This window comes from Bos javanicus, chromosome 7 (assembly GCF_032452875.1).
Source record: "Bos javanicus breed banteng chromosome 7, ARS-OSU_banteng_1.0, whole genome shotgun sequence".
NCBI lineage: Eukaryota > Metazoa > Chordata > Mammalia > Artiodactyla > Bovidae > Bos > Bos javanicus.
The window spans coordinates 43509839-43528415 of NC_083874.1; the positions used below are offsets into that span (position 1 = coordinate 43509839).

The 18577-nt window shown below is 55.0% G+C and overlaps 1 protein-coding gene across 10 annotated transcripts in view; it reads right to left on the reverse strand.

The window, feature by feature from the left end:
* TCF3 (transcription factor 3) overlaps nt 1-18361 on the reverse strand; it is a 32882-nt gene extending 14521 nt beyond the window's left edge. For all 10 annotated transcript variants that reach the window (XM_061423427.1, XM_061423429.1, XM_061423428.1 and 7 more), the window contains exons 1-5: nt 18277-18361; nt 16316-16439; nt 13107-13179; nt 728-801; nt 434-512 (exon numbers count right to left, since the gene is read on the reverse strand). In XM_061423427.1, the coding sequence (XP_061279411.1) occupies nt 434-512; nt 728-801; nt 13107-13179; nt 16316-16387 (298 nt within the window). In that variant the 5' untranslated portion in view covers nt 16388-16439; nt 18277-18361. The remainder of the gene's footprint in view (nt 1-433; nt 513-727; nt 802-13106; nt 13180-16315; nt 16440-18276) is intronic.
* Nucleotides 18362-18577: the final 216 nt, after the last annotated feature.

Consider the following 18577-nt stretch of genomic DNA (forward strand, 5'->3'; position numbering starts at 1 on the left):
CCCTCAGAACAGGGAGACCAGGGCTCATGGGAACAAGGGTCCTGGGGGCCAGGTCCCTTCTTGGTGAGCAAGATGGGGGTGGGCCTTCGGGTCTGGGTAGCTGAAAAGTAATTACTGCCAGTTCTTGGAAGGCTCTGTGACAACCCTATCCGGAGGGTCAGGAAGCCAGGACTCAGGGTGGGGGACCCTCGTCCAGATCCTGATCCCCACAGTCAGGACGTGGGCCCTCCAGGGAGGGCGAACGGGCCTCAGCCGGGTCCTGAAGTGGTCAGGATTTCACTTCCCAGGTGCACTTGGAGGGTCCCCACCCATGTCCTCTCTCTGGATGGATATTCTGGAAGCCTTGGCACTCAAGTACACTGCCAACCTCCCAGACCAAGTGGGCATGCGGGGAAGTGCGAGGGGCACGGGTGCCACACATGTAGACACTCACCTCCAAGCCCGGGGCCCAGGAATGTGGAAGAAGGGAGGCTGCTGTGGGACTCACCGAAGTGGGCACCGTCACTATAGGTCTGCGGGGAGACAGCAGGGGTGAGGGAGGCACCCCCACTTCAGGGCTGGGAGAGAGGCTTGGGAGGCACCTGGGTCAGGACACGACCCTACACTGCAGAGCCCAGAGTCCCTGCAGACCAGGCTGGCTCCAGCCTCACTGCTCTGGGCCCATTTCCCCATGCAACACGACCCCAGGGAGGGAAACCAAGGGTCTCGGCCTCTAGCGGCCCCTCACCCGGCCGGGGTCGAAGGAGGAACTGTCTTGCTCACTGGTGCCCCATGAGCCCGAACTTGGCCGGTCCTCGAGACCTGTAGGGCAGGAAGGCAGGGTCAGGGGCCTCACCTGCCCACTCCACACCAGCCCCCACCCTTGGCCAGAGGTGAGGGGTGGGGTGGCCCTTACTCAACCTGGGATGCTTTCCAGGCCGTTCTGACCCACCCTGGAGCCTATCCAGATGCACCCACCCAACTCTGCCCACAGTGACACCACCACCAGTGACAAGCACCCTGGATATGCGGGTACCAAGAAGACCAATTCCACCCATCCAGGACTGGCCCCCATCCTGCCAGGAAAGATGGAGCCCTTGACCGGTCTCTGGGCCTCTTAGGGGACGGGGGCGGGAAACAAGGGATGAGCTCTCATCTCCCCTTTCCCGTAGCTGCCAACTCAAAAGGTGGGGCCATGCCTTTGTTGTAAGGAGGAGCAGCAGCAGCCACCACTGACTCCCCACCAAGCACACAGGCTGGCGCCTGGGGAAGTGGAATCCAATCTGGAAGACAGGAGCTTACCCCGCTCACCCAGCCCAAGGTGTGGCAGGGGTTAACCACAGTTGGGACTGGGGACAAGGACCGTGGATGGAGGGGTGAGCAGGGTGGGGCCCTTATCTCCCTGAACACTCGCCAGGCACGGCCCAGGACTCTCCCCACCTCGTTCCGGGGCAGACAGCATGTGCTCGTGCTTTTCATGGGGGAGGGGTGGGTTGTCTCCAACACAGCCCATCGGGGGCCACAGGGCTCAGGACCCGGAAGAGCAAAAACGAGCAGTCCTGGGGCCCCTCCCACCTGTGTCTCAGTTTCTCTCCTCAGTAAGTGGGGTCATGAACACATCCCACTTTGTAGGACTGGGGGTATCCACATCTGACACTGAGTCAAAGCTCCCCAAGCTAGGCTGGGCGAGAGATGGGGGGAGGGCTGTGCCCAGCACTGCAGGCTGTGCCAAGGGACAACCCCTCCCCCTGCCCTGACCCTGCATGGTGGACATCCAGAACACCTTAGCTGGGAACCTTCACCCAGCCTTCCTTTGCTCATCTGTACCAGAAACTTACTTCAAACTGCAGCCTCCTATTTTGGTGCCTTTGTGTTAATCATCTCCCCTAGAGAATCAGTGTTTAATTGCTATCTAATTTGCAAAATTGTGCATATTAATCTTCTGGTCTGATGAATATTCATATAGATCACTTAAGATTTTGTTTTCTAATCAAAAATTTCCAGTGTGATTATGATGGGGGGCTGAGACCTGCCATGGTGAGCAGGGGGTCATACAGGGAGGTCCCATGGTCTCCGTGAATCCATCCAGCATTTGCCACCAGATTTGGGGTGTCTGTTCCCCAAGGCTCTGGGCCTTCACTTGGACTACGGGAACTGGAGCAGCTGGTGGTGGGGAGTGACCTCGGGCACAGGGCCAGCACTTGAGCCCGTTTCCCTCCACACCCGCTTACCTGTTGTCCCCTTGCCCTCTGGCACAGCCCCTCTCCTAGATGAACTCATTCTGTTCTAGGTCCCCCATTCCCGTGGGCATTCGCAACAGGCCTCAGGAACTTCGAGCAAGAGCAGGAGGCCAGGTCCAAGGCCACAGCCAAGCCTCCCTGCACCCCAAGGCCTGGCAGGGCTGAGGGGCACTCCTGGGGCCTGACACCCAGGGACCCAGCCAACACAGGCCCCACAAGATTCAGGCAGAGGCAATCAGGCCCTGCTCTTCCCTTTTGGGTAAAAATCTCCTCCCCCAGCCCCAGCCTCCCCTCTCCTACAAACGACAAAAATAGGGATGACCCCTCCCCCACTACTCCCATTAAGTTATTCCCCCCACTACTGGTTAATTACACATTTTAATAACCCATCATGAATATTCATAACACATCCCTTGTTCATGTTCCAATTAATATGTACTAATAGAATAAGACTTCACAGTCTGAGTGTATTTTTTTTTTTAAACAATCACACTCTTTTATTTTAATAAAGCTGGAGATGAAGTGGTGGTGGGGCCGTACCCAGAAAAATCACCTCTCTGCTCAGTCCTGGCCCACCACCCCAGCAACAGACCAGAGATGGACCGAGCAGAAGGCTGGGGGGGTTAGGTGCGGCACAGAGGGACTTGCCCAGCCCGCACCCCAGCTGGCTGCCTCCTTGGCCAGGTGACATGGGGGGAGGGCTCCTCTGAGGGGCCTTGGTACCGGGTGATTCCTCCACAGCAAGTCTGAGGACTAGGACCTTGGACCAAGTCCAGCCCTTGCCTCCTTTTGTCAATAAAGCTTTATTAGTACAAGGTCACAGGAATTTGTTCCCGCACTGTCTACCACGGTGTTTGCCATTGTAGATTAGTTGCACATACTGTCTGGCTCTTTATCAGAAAGGTCAGCTGACCCGAGCATGGAGATTCCTAGAGCCAGTCCCCCTGTATAAAGCAGCCAGACCAGTGGACTTTGGTACTTGGAGTGTGGGGAAGATGGTCACGGCACCTGAGCAGGGCCCTGCAGTGCCCCCACCGCAAACCTGCAGCTGTATAGCCATGGTGGCTGTTGGGAGTTCTATCCTGCAGCCCCAGGCCTCGGGTCCCAGGCTAAATCCAAGGAGCTATCCTCTCCCCACCTCACTCCAACACTCGCTCTGCAATCCGACTTTGGCTCAGCCAGGGTGTGTCCCCTGGGTCAAGCCACCACCCTGCCCCAGGGTCTGCCCAGGTTCCCTGTGCACCCACTACCCTGGCCAGGCTAGCTCTCTTCCCTCCCTCCAGCCTCTCCCAGGGCTCCCCACTGCCCTCAGGGTAGAGACCAGACTCCTCCCTGACCACAGTTCTCTCCCAGCTCACTCCTACCTGACCCCCAGCAGGTGAGCAGATCTCGACCCCACCCAAGGTCTGCCTGGGTGGTCCCCACACCTGATGACCCTTTGTCTCCCAATAGGGAGGTCGCCATGCCAGCCCCCTCTGTCCCCAGCGATGCCTGCACAGGGCTAGCCCCCAAACAACCTCCAGACACCGTGGCCCTCTCCACTGATCCGATAGCTACTGAACCCATCAAAACGTCATCTGCTGTGCCATCCTCCTGCGGTCACGTGTGGTGACTACTTGCCTGCAATGTGGCCTCCAGGACTGGGGAAGAGCTCCCACCGCCACCAGGGGCTAATTAACACACACTCAGATGGACGTAAGTGGCTAGCGACTGCTGCATTGGACATGTGAACCACCGAAATAAAAACTAAATAATAACGGTATAAACCACAACACACACCATGATCACACCTGAGAAAAAATTAACAGCACCTAAAGGGCTCCCGCACTGCCCCCAAGCAAGGAGATTTGAGGCTAAAGAGAAAGTCAGTGGAAGTAACACCCCACCATTTCCAAACCAAGGCTTCACTCCAACCCAACCTCTCATGAACCCCTGGAGTGGAAACCCCTAACCCCAGGGGCTTCCCCACTGGAAGGAGCTGGCCCTCAGGTGGAGGAGGGGGTCCCACAAACAGATGGTAATGCAGAGAAACAGGGTCTCTCAGGTGCAGAAGTTGCCCAGCTCCTCCTATGAATTTCAGATTCCTGACAAAGCGACAGCAGAAAGACCCTCTTCTGTTCCAGTCTGTCACGGACCGGGTGGGAGGGTCTCGACTCCACCCCACCACCAAACCTAAGCTCAGAACCCCAGTCAGGAATTCCCTGCAAAAACAGGCACAGGGCAAAACAAAACCAGAATACGGAAGACAGCCATGTTCACGGATTTAGGATCGATCCCAGGAAACAGAAGGGTACCTAAGACTACCACTGTCGCATGTGCGTTCCCAAGGAAACTGCAGAGCTTGTGGGTTCCCTGGAATGGATGGAAGATAAGGCTTCTGGGAGACAGGAAACAGGAGAAACTAATAATTTTGCAGCAAATTCGCAAAAGCAGCATCAGAGGTGGGGAGGCAGAAGTGACAATGCAGAAGAGGTGATCAACACAAGAGTGGGCTCTGGGGATGCCCCCAGACACCAGGGAAGGGGACATTCTGAGACCCCAGGCATCCAGGGAGAACAAGGGAAAAATCACCCAAACTCAAAAACACTGAGTCAAAAACAACCTAGGTGCTCAAAGCGAAAGTGAGGAGCTGGAGGAATGCGCACATCTCTTGGACACCACGGACTCGCATCCCCATGCAATAACACAATCCATAGAACTGAAGCTCAGGGAGGTATATAGTGGCCTCCCTGGGGAGTACCAGCACCAATCCCATACCCAGCCCACTGCCACTCACAGGAGGCAGGTGCCCAGGTGCCGCTCACCAGAAAAGCAGGACCAAGGTGACATCAGCTGCAGCCCCTCCCTGTAGATCATCCAGAAGGAAGCACTCCCGGCAGGAGGGTAATCCCAGCACAGGCCACTCCAGTCAGGAGGAAGTGATGAACGAGCACCTTTGACCCACACGTTAAACAGAATTTAAGACACTATCCCACCAAGAGTGGGCACCAGAGTGCACAGGTGCTGCACTGCCTGGGGGACTCCCCACGGTTTCTCCCAAGGAACCCTTGAGCAGCTGCCATCATCCCCACTTCAAAGATGAGGAGACTGAGGTCTCCTAAGTGGCAGAATTAATATAACAAGAACACATGTTTCCCAGCTGGATACAAACACACAGGACAGGACTTGAAAGGAGAAATGACGTTTTTAAAAAGTGGCAATATATTCAAACCAAACAGGAGGCCAGGGGAAGGTCACTTTCCTGCAGAGCACAAAGATGTAATTTCACTTCTGGGGAGGAAACAGCCTGATCCAGGAGGAACCCCACCAGCAGAGTTGCACACCAGCACAGGCTGCCAAACTCAACCCAACAAAGTACACCAGACCCGGGTGCAAGGAAGAAAAACTACCATCAGTGTGTGAAAAGTGAGAGGGACGCAGACTCGACTTTTCTGAAACCTGAAAAGCGCTCTGGAACAAGTGACTCGGGAAGATGATCAGATGTACACAGACATACCAAATAACACCAGTGAAACGGAGAGGCCAAAACATTTACACACAAGTCTGAATTCAAGGCGCAAACTCTCACTGGAATGGAAGGTGGGTTTTTGCTGACAGTGGGCAGGACCCACAGAGAATACCCCACTGTCCTGTGTCCTTGACATTGGACAAATGAAAAGCCTGACTGCGATGAGCAGGAGACGAAGATCTCACAGCTCTGGGTCCAAGTGCCCATTCTCAGGAAGAATGACAGGGGGCCATTTCAGGAAAGCAGGGAGACCCTGCACCTCCCCAAAAGTGGTAACAGCCCAAGCCGTGGTTACTTGTTGCGTCACTGACCCAGAAATGAGCCAGTCGAGGAACAAACCCTCCACCCCCCAACCTGGAAAACTGGAAATCTCTGAAAGAACTTGACCAAAAGGGAAATTTTTTTTTAATATTATCAAGAATCTACATTTAAAAATAATGAAAACACACATTTTTGAAACCAACAAGATATGGCCAAAGTGGTCCTCAGAGGGAAATTTATAACCCTCAAGAGAACAGAGGTAAACAAATGAGACTTCAATTCAAAAGAAAAACTTAACAAAAAAGGACGACTTAACACAGAAGTAGTGGGGAATTCCCTGATGGTCTGGTTAGGACTCCACACTTTCATTGCCAAGGACCTGGGCTCGATCCCTGGTTGGGGAACTAAGATCCCACAAACGACGTGGCATGGCCAAAAAATAAAGAAAGTGAGAAAGTAAAATAAAACAATACAGAAATAGGGCAGAGAAAAGCAGTCAACTGATAAACATCAATTCCACAATGAAGTAGACTCCTTGGAAGAAAAATCAATAAACAGATACAAGGAGACTTCCTTGGTGGTCCAGTGGTCAAGACTATGCCTTCCAATTTGGCAAGACTCTGCCACCAAAGGGAAGGTGGGCTTAATCCCTGGTCAGGGAACAAAGACCCCGTATGCTTCAGGGCAACTAGGCCCACGTGCCACAACTACTGAGCTCATGCACCTCAACTAGAGAGCCTATGTGCCCCAACCACTGAGCCCACGTGCCACAACGAAAGATCCCATGTGCTGCAACTAAGACCTGTAATGCAGACAAATAAACAAATATTAAAAAAAAAAAAAGAAAAAAAAGGCTGAACCCCACATGACCTGCAAAATGCAAACCTGAGGCTGGCAGATCTGGTCTGGCAGTTAAACAAGGATATAGACCAAACGCGAAATTCAGGGTGCTTTGGAGTAGAAAAAACCATTAATTTCTGGACAGAGTCAGGAGGTGGGGAAGGAGGACAGCAGGGGCCATCCTGAGATGCCCAACACACCACGATGATGCCAATCACTCATGTGGATAGTTGTATAGGACCAGAAGGAAACGCCCAGAACGTGATAAACAGAGTCAGAGAGATCTATCTCGAATCAACAGCCAGAATCAGGCCCGGTCCTGCTGACAACAGCCAAACAGCACAACAGCACATGCCTGTGTGGTTCCAGAAACACTGGCTGATGGGAAAAGGCACATGGCATCCTCACCAGGATGGAGGAAGCCGGGTGCCTGCAGGTGGTGTACTTGGAAAACCAAGCCAAGCGAAGAACCTAATTAGGGGATGTCAGGAGGCAACCAGGTAGAAAATATGATAAAAAAGATCCCCAAACAACATTTGTTCAATTGCAAGTCATGTTTGACTCTCTGTGACCCCATGAACTAAAGCAAGCCAGGAGTCCCGGTCATTACTATCTCCCAGAGTTTGCTCAAACTCATATCCATTGAGTCGGTGATGCCATCCAACCATCTCATCCCATTGTCCCCTTCTCCTCCTGCCCTCACTCTTTCCCAGCATCAGGGCCTTTTCCAGTAAGTCGGCTCTCCAACCACAGTATACAAAGTCCTAAAACATCTAGAAACAACCCTCACTGCAGAATTATGTGACCAAATTAAGAAAAAAACAAAAACTATAAAGTGATTAAGTGCCTTATAATTAATAGTTTTCAAAGTTGATCTTAAAAACTTAATATTAAGGGTTGCAACTTAAGGGAGAAGACACCAGGTTCTTACAATGTAAAAATGCAATACCATAAAGACAAACAGTTCTTCCTAAACTTATCTATGAATTTAACATAAAATCAAAATCCTGAAAGGTTTTTTTTTTTTGAAGGGATGTGGGATGGGAAGAGATATAATTATTCTAAAGATCAAAAAAAGAATCAGCATATCTCAAAATATGTGGGTGGGAGACCTGGAAAACAAAAATTGACGTAAGACTATAAAAAAACACCACAAAGCTATAGTAACTAACACTGGGTAGTACAGAAGTAAAATATTTATATTTTTATAGCGAAGTAAAAATACAAAGCAAAAATTCATGGCTAAATGGCAATTTAGGAAATGCTCTGAGGCATATCGAACCACCAAGAAAGATTTTCTTGAGTTTATTCTGTTCTGCTGCTGCTGCTAAGTCGCTTCAGTCATGTCCAACTCTGTGCGACCCCATAGAAGGCAGCCCACCAAGCTTCCCGGTCCCTGGGATTCTCCAAGCAAGAACACTGGAGTGGGTTGCCATTTCCTTCTCCAATGTATGAAAGTGAAAAGTGAAAGTGAAGTTGCTCAGTCGTGTCCGACTCTTAGTGACCCCATGGACTGCAGCTCACCAGGCTCCTCTGTCCATGGGATTTTCCAGGCAAGAGTACTGGAGTGGGGTGCCATGGCCTTCTCCTTATTCTGTTCTAGAACTTCCTAAATTAAAGGCTTACTCCACTTCTTTCCATTGTATCTGAAGACTGTCAAAGACTATGATTCCTCTTCAAGTGCAGCTTTGGCTGCACCTGTTTCTTATGTTTACGTTATTGCTGATTTCTGTCTAGCCTAGCTGTGTTTTACTTTCCTCTTTAACTCAAGAGGCAGACAAAAAGGAATTTTGTTATTTCCAAGTAGTTAGGCTTTTTGTTTATTTCTGCATTTTTTGGTCTTTTATTTGTAGTTTTACTGCATTCTTCTCAAGGAATATGAGAAATTATATTTTGGTCACTTTTTTTGGTTACCTCCTTTTATTATGCTTGGTATGTGATCAATTTTTATAAGAAGTGTGATCCCTATTTACAGGGCATGGCCTTTGAAGGATAGTTCTTCTAACTGAAGGTGCCTTTCAGGCCTCATTCCAGGCTTTTCATCAGTATCTCTGGGTCCAGGGCCCAAGAGTGTCTGTTCTGAGCAGTCCCACAGGTTAGCAGGTTAGGTTGGCCATGTGTGCCACTGGCCAGGAACTGCTATGTAAGTTCAATCTTGATCACTCCATTATTGAGGTTCTCTACCTCCCATTTATTTTTCATTTCTTTGCTCTCACAAAAGCTGTAAAGGCATCCTTTTCTGCCCTCCAGCGTCTTTTCCTGTATATTCCTCAGTCTGATGGAATGAGGAACATTCTGCCCTGCAGAATGGACTGTCATCTAATTCTTAAAAATTTCTCAGAAATGGCACCAAGGCTAGAACAAGTGGAAAGACTTGACAACATAAAAATGAAACCTGTAAACCACTGAGAGGAATTGAAAATCTACATCAGCAACAGTTATAAATGAAAACTTATGAAAAAGGCTGCAACACAGATCACAAAAGACTAATACCCTTCCTATAAAAAGCTCTTGCAAATCAGTAAGACCCGTATAGGGCAGGGGCACAGGACACTACAAAGAGAATACAGCATTGGGTGGTTAGCTGGGATGCTTACTAAACTCTCAAAGTTTCAGCTTTATCCTAAGTATAATGGGGGAGATGACTGCACCTGTCTCACCACCCCGGGAGGACTGAGGACTCAGAATGAAGGATCTAGGGTTGGTTCCTGGAGTACAGTGCTGAGAAATGCTGATATAAGTTGCTGGTAAGTGTTACTATTGCTGTTGTTCAAAAATTCATCAGGCAGCCATAAAAAGGAACAAACTGTTGATCCAACAACTTGGATAGGTCTCCAAGGAAGTGTGATCAGTGGAAAAAGCTGACCCCAGAAGGCTCCGTGCTGTGTGGTTCCATGTATGCAACATCCTCAACACAGCGAAGTTGGGAAGATGGAGAAGAGGAAATCAAGGGTTGCCAGGGTGAGGTGGGGGGGAGGGGGGAGTGGCTGCAGGTGGGAGGTCGTAGGGCAATGGAACAGTCCTGAAGAGACCGTGGGGGTGGCTTCATGGTGCTACACGTGGGAAACAACTGCACGGAGCCACAGACACACAAATGGTGCACGCAGGACTCATTAATAAACTAAAATACTGAATAAACTCTGTGGCTTGTACCATGGTCAGTCTCCTGATTCCTTGTCATATGAGAGGAGGCTGGGAGGGGGTAGGCTAGGGAGGGGCTTGGAGCTGCCCTGCACATTTCTTTACAACTTCCTGTGAATATATTGTAATTGCAAAATAAAAAGCTGACTAAATCCAAGTAAAAAGGGAGGAGGGCTCAAGACAGTGATCAGAAATTCATAAAAAAATAACCCATCTGACCAATATGCTTTTGGAAAAATAATGCTTTTGGAAATGAGCGATTGCTCATTAACAAGTTAACGCCCGCTACAGAGGCAGATTTGGAAGAGGTGGGGAAGAGCCGACCCTGGGATGCCAGAAGGACATCCTCACCATGGACACAGGTCCACAGCCAGCGGTTCTGGTCTGGAGCTTAGGCTGAGGCTGTAACCACACATCCGTGCTGACCCAGCGTGGACGCCGCCTTGCCTGCCTGTGAGGTTTGTACCAAGACTGTGTTATGAACATTTAGAAACACAAACCAGGAGAGCTGCAGAGACATGACAACAGAGAAGCCCTTCCTCTGGGGTCAGCCAGCGCCTCCTGATGTTTCTGGTTAGGGGGCCCTTGACCCTATAGTTTTTGGCACAGGAGGTGCTGCCACTGAGACAGCTGTGCCTCGGGGTTTCCCAAAAGGGAGGGGGTGGAAAAACTATTCTTATTCTACAGCCTTCTGATCTAACACAAGTAAGCCTCCGCGTCAGGTCAGCGTGGCTTCAATGCTGCCGACAGTCTAGACAGAGATAGCACAGACTGCAGGGCGGCTGCTCAGCCCACACGCCCAGAGACCCCTTCGCTGGAGACCCCTCCCCATGGCCTGGGCAGCTGCTCTCCTGGTGCAAAATGCTTTTTCGGAGCAGGTCTAGGAAAATGCAAGTGGACTTGAATGAATTCTAAGCAAACACTGAGCCAGGATGTACAGAGCGGGAGGGGAGAACCGGGCTGGCAGGACCCCCTGGAGCTCTCATCCCCTGAAGGTCACCCTGCCTGTCTGGAGGGCGGTGACCCAGGCTCAGAAAGCAGGGGGCTTCCCCAAGGCCTATCCTGCAGTTTGACCACCAACATTCATCCCTGGCATCTTCCTGGGGTCTCCAACTCCACCAGGGAAGGAGCAGGGGAGAGCCCCTCAAAGGGGCCAGTCTCTGTTCCTGGGGCTCTCGTGTATGGAGCAGGACCCCCCTTTCACCGTGAGCTCAAGGCAGACATGGAGACAGCCCCATGCCTCAGGTCTTAAAGCACTTTCACGCCCAAGGACTCATCGAATCAGCTGACAGGGAGACTCATCTTATAGATGAGAAAACTGAGGCATGCAGGCACGTCACCTGAGTCAGGTGACACGGCCTGCCCTGTGTCTGACAGGACAGCAAGGAGGGGGCCCCTGAGTTCAGGTCTTAGGGCTCCCGGCCCCATGTCCCCTCCCCCACTCCTGGCAGCACTAATGGGTTGAAACAAACTGGGGACCTCTGGGGCTGGTACAGCCACACCACACCCTCGTGGGCAAGAAAGCTTAGCCCTGACATACAAGGGGTCAAGACCAGACCTTTCCCATCCAACACGGTCAGGTGGGGCTGTAAGTGAAATGGGCCTGCAGGAACCACGGAAAATCACTCTGAAAAACCCACAGGGGGGTCACCAGGCTGGGCCAGGTGTGGGGTGTCTTGGAGGACTTTCCTTGGGGGCTCCTGGCCCCAAGTGAACCCTGGAAAAGGGAAGAGAGTCAGCAAGAGGCCTGGGGGAAGGTGAGGGAGCCACCTCACCTTCCTGAGGAGGAAGGACAGCGCCACCTCCTCCAGGAAGCCTCCCAGGGCTTGGCCTTCTGCTTGAAGCAGGAAAGCAGCAGCACCCCCAGCTCCTGAGGGTTGTTTGGGGGGCAGGGTGGCCGGTGGGGATTTCCACACTTCAGGAGGACGCCAGCCAGCCCTGAGGCCACTTCCTCCGGCGGAGAGGAAGGCCAGTGCCGGGCAGCAGCAGACAATACCACCCCCACCTTTAGGGAGTGGGGGTAAGTGAGCACAAACCAGCCTTGAAACCCCTCCACCTCCAGCTGGCTCCCCTCAGCCACCTCAGTGGAATCTGGAGAAGACAGAAACTTCTATCGTGACCTCAGAGACGTGAAAGGACACAGCCTCCATCCCAGGGCCATAGAAAGAGACTAAAGTCCACATAGAGCGCCAAGGAGACGACCCTCAGCCCTTCTCCCCAACCGTCTCTCTGCCCACAGCCCTCCAGGGCTCCCATCTCCCTAGGGGAAAAGCCTGAGTCCTCCCCTGAGCCCACTAGGCCCTCCACGACTTGCCCACCCTTCCTCCCTCTGCTCTTCCAGCACCCCAGGAACTGTCCTGCCCGGGGGCTCGGCATTCACAAGCCTCAGTTCAGACATCTCCCTGGAGACGGCCCTTCTGCCCGGCTACAGAGTAGCTTTCCCCCAGCACTCTGCTGCCTAACCCCTGCTGTAAGCTACTTGCGGCCTGTCTGTCCTCCCTGTCCACCCTCTGTACTTGGTGCCACAGGGGTGACCATCTCATCCAGGAGTGGCAGGGACAATCCCGTGTGCACACTCAAACCCCCAGATCTAGAGCACACCAGGCCAGTCGCTCACCCCAGAGCCTGGTCTCGTATACAGAAAGTGCCAAATACACACTTGACCAAGAACGGCCAGGAGCTGGGCAGGATGCGGAGAGCTGGGGTTCCACACCACACCCCTTCTGGCCTCGGGTTACCCCCTGGGGAGGGACTGGAGACCCAGAACCCACTGGGGCCAGGGAGACCTTGGAGGCCCAAGTGCCCACTTTAGCCCGGACAGCAACTCTGCGCTAACCACTGGACTCCCTCCCCTAGCCCCATGGCAGATCACAAGACCATGACAACGGCTGGTTCTCCAGCTTCCCTCAGGCTCACTGTTGCCCCATCCCACGCCTACCTGGGAGCCTGGAAACACTGCCCCAGGCCCCTCATCTCCACACCACCTGGTGGGCCTGAGCACTGCCCCCGAACACCTCCTCCCTTGGTGCCTGGTCCACCAGCCCCCCACAGTAGCAGTCCCGGGCTGCCTGGCCCACCCTCCAAGAGGCGATCTCCTCCCTCAAACACAAAGCCGGGAGGCAGTGGGGTCCTCCTACCTGAGCTTCCAAACTGCGTCCCGGCCAGGGAGGCCGGCCGGCTCTTACCGTTGGCCACAGGCAGCGGGAACATCTGCAGGGAGGGAGGGAGAAGGTAAGTGGGGATCACAGCTCTGCCGGGGTCCTGTCCCACTGGGACCCCCACCCCCAGGGAGCACATCCCAGATCACGGTCACCAATGGGATTCGAAAACTCCTGTTTACCACTTTCCAGAGATGAATTAACCTATGGAGCACTTGATATAATCCCTACTCTTAGAAAGGATACACTTTTAAGTTCCAGCTTTAAATAAAAGTGATCATTTATACCTCAGGTGGATCCCCAGGCATTGTTATTCCAGCCTCTGACCCTGACCTTCCCTGACCAGCCTGGCTCCATCTCTCCTTGTGTCTGACCCCACGAGTGGCAGGGTGAGGGAAGGACACCCAGGCTCCACTGCCGGGACGGGGAGGAGCCCCACATTCTGGGCTGTGCTCCGAGGTTGTACCCCTCCCTGCCAGTGACTGGGCAGTTCTCCTGAGGGTGGGGGCACCCAGTGTGGGAACATCACCCCCCAACCCCCACCAGCCTCCCCACTCACTCACCCAAACCCACAGTGTTAAGTCCCTCAAGATTAAACAGCTTAGCAGCATTAACTGGGAAAACCCAACATCAACAAACCCTTGTGCCATAGAAAAAAACAAAACAGTTCTGCCCTGCCCCAAGGGTCTGAGTTCAGAGGTTCTTTTTGTGCCCCAAGTGACTCAGACTGGCCTGAATCAGGGATTAGGACTTAACTGGGGAGCGGCTTGTGGCCCCCCAAACGCTCCCTGGCCAACCAGGCGGTGAGGGTGTGGGATCTGTGGGTGTGACTGTTGGGGGTAGCATCATGAGCCTGGGGAAGGACCAGGAAGGGGGTCTCTGCCTGCACACCCCATTCTATAGAACGGGAAACTGAGGCCACAGGCTAAGCTGGCAGGGTGAGTGCAGAGGCTCATGGCAGGTGAGCACCCAGGCTGGATGTGGGTTCTTCGGGTTTGTGTCCCCTCTGGGGGCAGTACGGTGTTCACTGGACCCAGGGCCTTGTCCTTAAGGTGGGCTCCTTTCCCGCTGGGGACCCTAGGCCTGCGCTGGGGGAGGGGCAGGTCTGGGGGTCATCAGTCAAGCCCCTCCGGAGGAGCAGGGGCTCAATTCTATTTCTGTTTCATCCTCCACGGTGCCGGGGGGCCGCTGACGTGGCACTTGCCACAGGGGGCACTGGGCCGTGTCTTGTAGGCGCTTCATGTCTTGTGATCAGCCCAGACAGGCCCCCACACTGCTCAGAGCCTCAGTGTTTCCTTCGGTGAAATGGGACTCAGGGCTCAGGACGCGTGGGCTGTTGTGAAACCCAAGCGCACGTGGGCATGCACAGGGCTCAGAGGAGTACAGTCGAACCACTGTGCCAGCGCCTGCCCACAGCACCCTCCCCAGCCCCCAGTCGTTCCAGACCATCATCAGGCTGGGGACAACCTCAGGCCCACCTAGGGGACAGCGCTCAGAGCCCACATGCACTCAGGACCACCCATCTAACAGGAAGCCCCTGACCAGGAGGACATGGATCCTAACAGCTGGGGGCAGCTTTCTTCTCTGGTGTTTAAGTGACAGTTACCTCATTTCCTTCACATGGACCTGCCCCAAAGATATGCTTCCCTTTGAAATCTTTTGTTTTAGTCGAAATTAGGTTGTTTTAAGAAAACAAATTAAGTCAACTTCTATGGGGCAGGTGGGAGGCAGAGCTGTGAGCCGCAACCGGGGCTGTCTCTGGGCCTCTCCCCCCATGATGACAAGGAGGGTGAAAAAGATCCAGTTCTGGGTTTCCCCGGAGGATAGACACTGGGCACCTTTCCCACTCCACCTCAGTCTCCTTATCTAAGAAGTGGGTTGCTGGCTCTGAGCTGGTGGGGGAGGGGGCGGTCTGGATCCTCCGGACAGAAAGGGGAGGTGGGCAAGTGGTTAGGGCTGTCGGGTGGCAGGGGGAAGGGGCCACCCCCTCCCCTGACCCGTAAGCTGGTCTGTTCCAGCCCAATAGTCTGTGACTTGTCAGTTTAACAAAAAAACAACTGAGTAGCACCCCTGGTTACTCACCCGCGGAGGAAAAAATAAAACGGGGCTTAAAAATACCAGCCTGGCCCTTCCGGAGCCGCGGCCGCTCTGTCCCGGGGGCTGTTTTTCCGCAGGGTGGCTTCAGCTTAGGGACTTTTGTTTTTGACAGACCTCAGTGGCCTAGGCCTTGTACCGGCAGATGATCAAATTCAGACCGAAAGAATCAAACCAAAATGGTGCTCAGTGGGGCAGGGAGAGGGGCAGGATTTAGGAAGTCCACACACAGTCCCCAGGTTTACTTCTGTCACAGGCAGCCCACCTTACAGATGGGCAAACCAAGGCCCCCACTCCTCCAAGGGAAGCTCTAGCTTCCAGCCCCCACCCCCAGGCCTGTCTGAGCTATGTGACCTCTGGAAGCCAGCACCCTCTCTGAAGCTCCATCCACCTGGCCAGGGAAAAGGCTGTGGCTGGTGCAGCACACTGCCTAGGAAGTGTAGGGACATCCTCTGCCACACCCCACACTCCCATCCCCCCAAATTCCTGTGCATTGCTCTCAAGGTCTCCGGTCACTTATGACCCCAGCTCCTGGTGACACTGCGCACTGGCTTTCATGTGAGTAAATAAATGAACAATTACACGTCCACTGTGTGTCTCCTCTAACCACTCACAGAAGGCCTCCACACGGGGCACTGAAGCATTGGGCACTCCCATTTTATGCACCGACAGTGCTGTGAATAACCCTGATCACACCATCCTATAGGTCAGAAGCAAGATCACTGTCAAGATCACTGCATGCCTAAAGCAAGCTGGGGTCTCAGGGCCGAGCCTCCACAAGGAGGAACTGAGGGCCCTGGGCAGCCCCACCCTTACTCTAGGCCTTAGTTTCCCCAGCTGTAAAGGAGTGGGCTGGACCCACTCTGTGCCAAAGCATACAGTTGGGTGACAGGTGCCCTGAAGCTGCACCCTGTTGTAGGGGTGTCAACCCATCCATTGGCAGCTCCCCAAATCTCCCCAGCCCCACCTGGGGTCCTTTGACCCAAACAAGTTTGAGGTCCAGATACTGGAGATGTTTTTGGTAGTGGCTTCTTCCCATGGTCCTGGGGCCGTGGAGAGCTGGGTGGAGAGGAAGGGTGGGTAGGGTCGCTCACCATGCTAAAGTCCAGGAGGTCACTGAGCTCCTTGTCCGTGCCTACAGGCGCCATCCTTTGCGACTGGTTCATTCTCCAGTGGCAACGAGGGGCCGGGGTCAGGTCCTTAGGCCTAGAGACAGCCCTGCGTGGTGGCCACCACAAGTGCAGGCAGAGGGGAGGAGGAAGGAGAGAAGAGGCATGAGTGAGGACGGCCGAGGTGGTCAGATGGGGAGGCTGTTTAAGAGCCCCTCTAAATGCTTCCAGGGTCTGGGTCCTTTGCAGCCAGGATTCCGGGATTGGGGCCCCTAGAGACTCCTCCCCAGGGCCATGGGGGAGTTTGAACAACGGGGTTCGGGCAGCACAGAGCAGATCCCCTGAACTCCCTCAGCGACCACCAAGGAATCAAGTTGCAAATGTTACACTGAAGGCGAGGAGGAGTGGTCCCTTCCCAGATCGGTCAGAACCCGCCCCTTTCCCCGCCACCTCTCCTATTTCCTCCCACCCGCACGCTTCCCACCAGCCCCGGCCCCGCCCCCGCGAAGGAGGAGGGGCGACCCGGCCCCGCCCCAAGGGAAACTTGGTGACCCCCCCCCAACAGCTGTCAGAACACGTTGAAGGCCTGGTCACCCCCAAATTCAAAGCAAAATAAATCCACAAGTAAGACTGCGAAGCCCCCTTCCTGTCCCACGACTACACTGGCAGCGGGGGTGCCGCGAGCAGGGACCGACCCACAAAGCTTCCCACCACGAAAAACAACCGAACTCTGAAAAGAGAAACACCACCCTAGATTGTTTTATTGTTACGATGTATCCAGCAATTATTTTTAAGCAACTTTGAAAATATCTCTTGCCCTGGGGGAAGGGGGTCCCAAGACCCGAGTCTCCCCCACCCTACAAGGTCCCTAGGGGCTCCATTCTAGAATAAGGGGGAATCCACCTGCCAGGCACCATCCCACACCCAGAAGAGAGAGGAGAGCAGGTCCCCGTCCCACAGTCACACAGGGAAGCCCCTCCAGGGCCTCCTCCCGGGCCCCCAGGGGGGCGGGGGCGGCAAGCAGAAACCGTGGGGGCCACGAGGGAAGCTAGGGTTCCGAGGTCGAGGGAGACCCGACTTCAGAAGCGGAGAAACCCCCGCTTTGTTTGCCAACTGGAGACGGGTGTGAAACGGATGCCCCGGCGCACCCCCTCCCCCGCGAAGCTTTTTCTTTTTTGGAGGGCGTGTGAAACTGACTTTTTTTTTGAGGAGTACGAAACCGCACTTCTTCGTGGGGTGGTTGAAACCGATTTAAAAGCAGACCTGAGGGGGGGCTGAAACATGCTTCTCTGGGGGAGCTGAGATACTTCCAGGGTGTCACGAGGACTTTTGGGGGCTCGAAGCCACTTTGGGAAGAGAGGGGAAGGACCGTCGTCCTCGGGGCTGGGGGGGGAAGGGGGCCCGGGAAACCAATCCCCACCCCACCCCCCGCAGCCGGTGCGGGCGGCGCGGCGCGGCCCAGGAGCCCTTTGAAGCTCGGGGCGCACCCGCCGCCCGCGCCCGCGGAGCGCAGAGCAGATGTGTCCCCCAGCCCGGCCCCGGCCCGAGCCCGCAGGCGCGCGGCGCACCTTCCCCGCAGACAAAAGGACGCTCCTTCTCCCTCGCTCGCTCCCCTCCAAACTCCGCCGCCGGCCGGGCCCCGGGGAAGGGGACGCCCGCGGCCTCCGCGCCACTGCCCCGCCGCAAAGTTGGGCGGCTCCGCGTCACCCCCGCCCAGCTCCGCAAACTTTCCCGAAGTGCCGGTCGGCGGGGACGCGCGGGCCCGAGCGCGCTCTCCACGTCGTCGGCCCCCTCCGGCGCGCAAAGTTGGAGAACAATGACTCCGGCCGCGCCGCCCCCAGCCCAGCCCGCCCCCGCCCGGCGTCCCCGGATCCCGGCGTCCCGGCGCCGCGCGGAGGGGCCCGGGCCGCTGGGCACCAAACAGCGGAGGGTCCCAGCGCGCTCACCTGCTCGGTGCGGCCCGGCCCGCAACGCGCGGGGGGCGGTGGCATGAACGGCCCCCCCGGACAAAGAGGCGTCGCGGCCCCGAGGGGCGCGCGTGGGCGGCGGCGCGTGGCCCGGCTCCCCGCGTGTCCGCCCCACGGGCCCTGCGCGCGGCCCTGGAGTTGACGGAGACGGCGTGCGAGGAGTCCGCGGTGCCCTCCTGCCGCGTCGCTGGGCTCGGTCCGGCCCGCTACGCCCGCGGCCGCTGCCTCATCTTCCTGCGGCGGGAGACATGTTCCGCCCCTTGCCCCGCGCCCCGCCCCG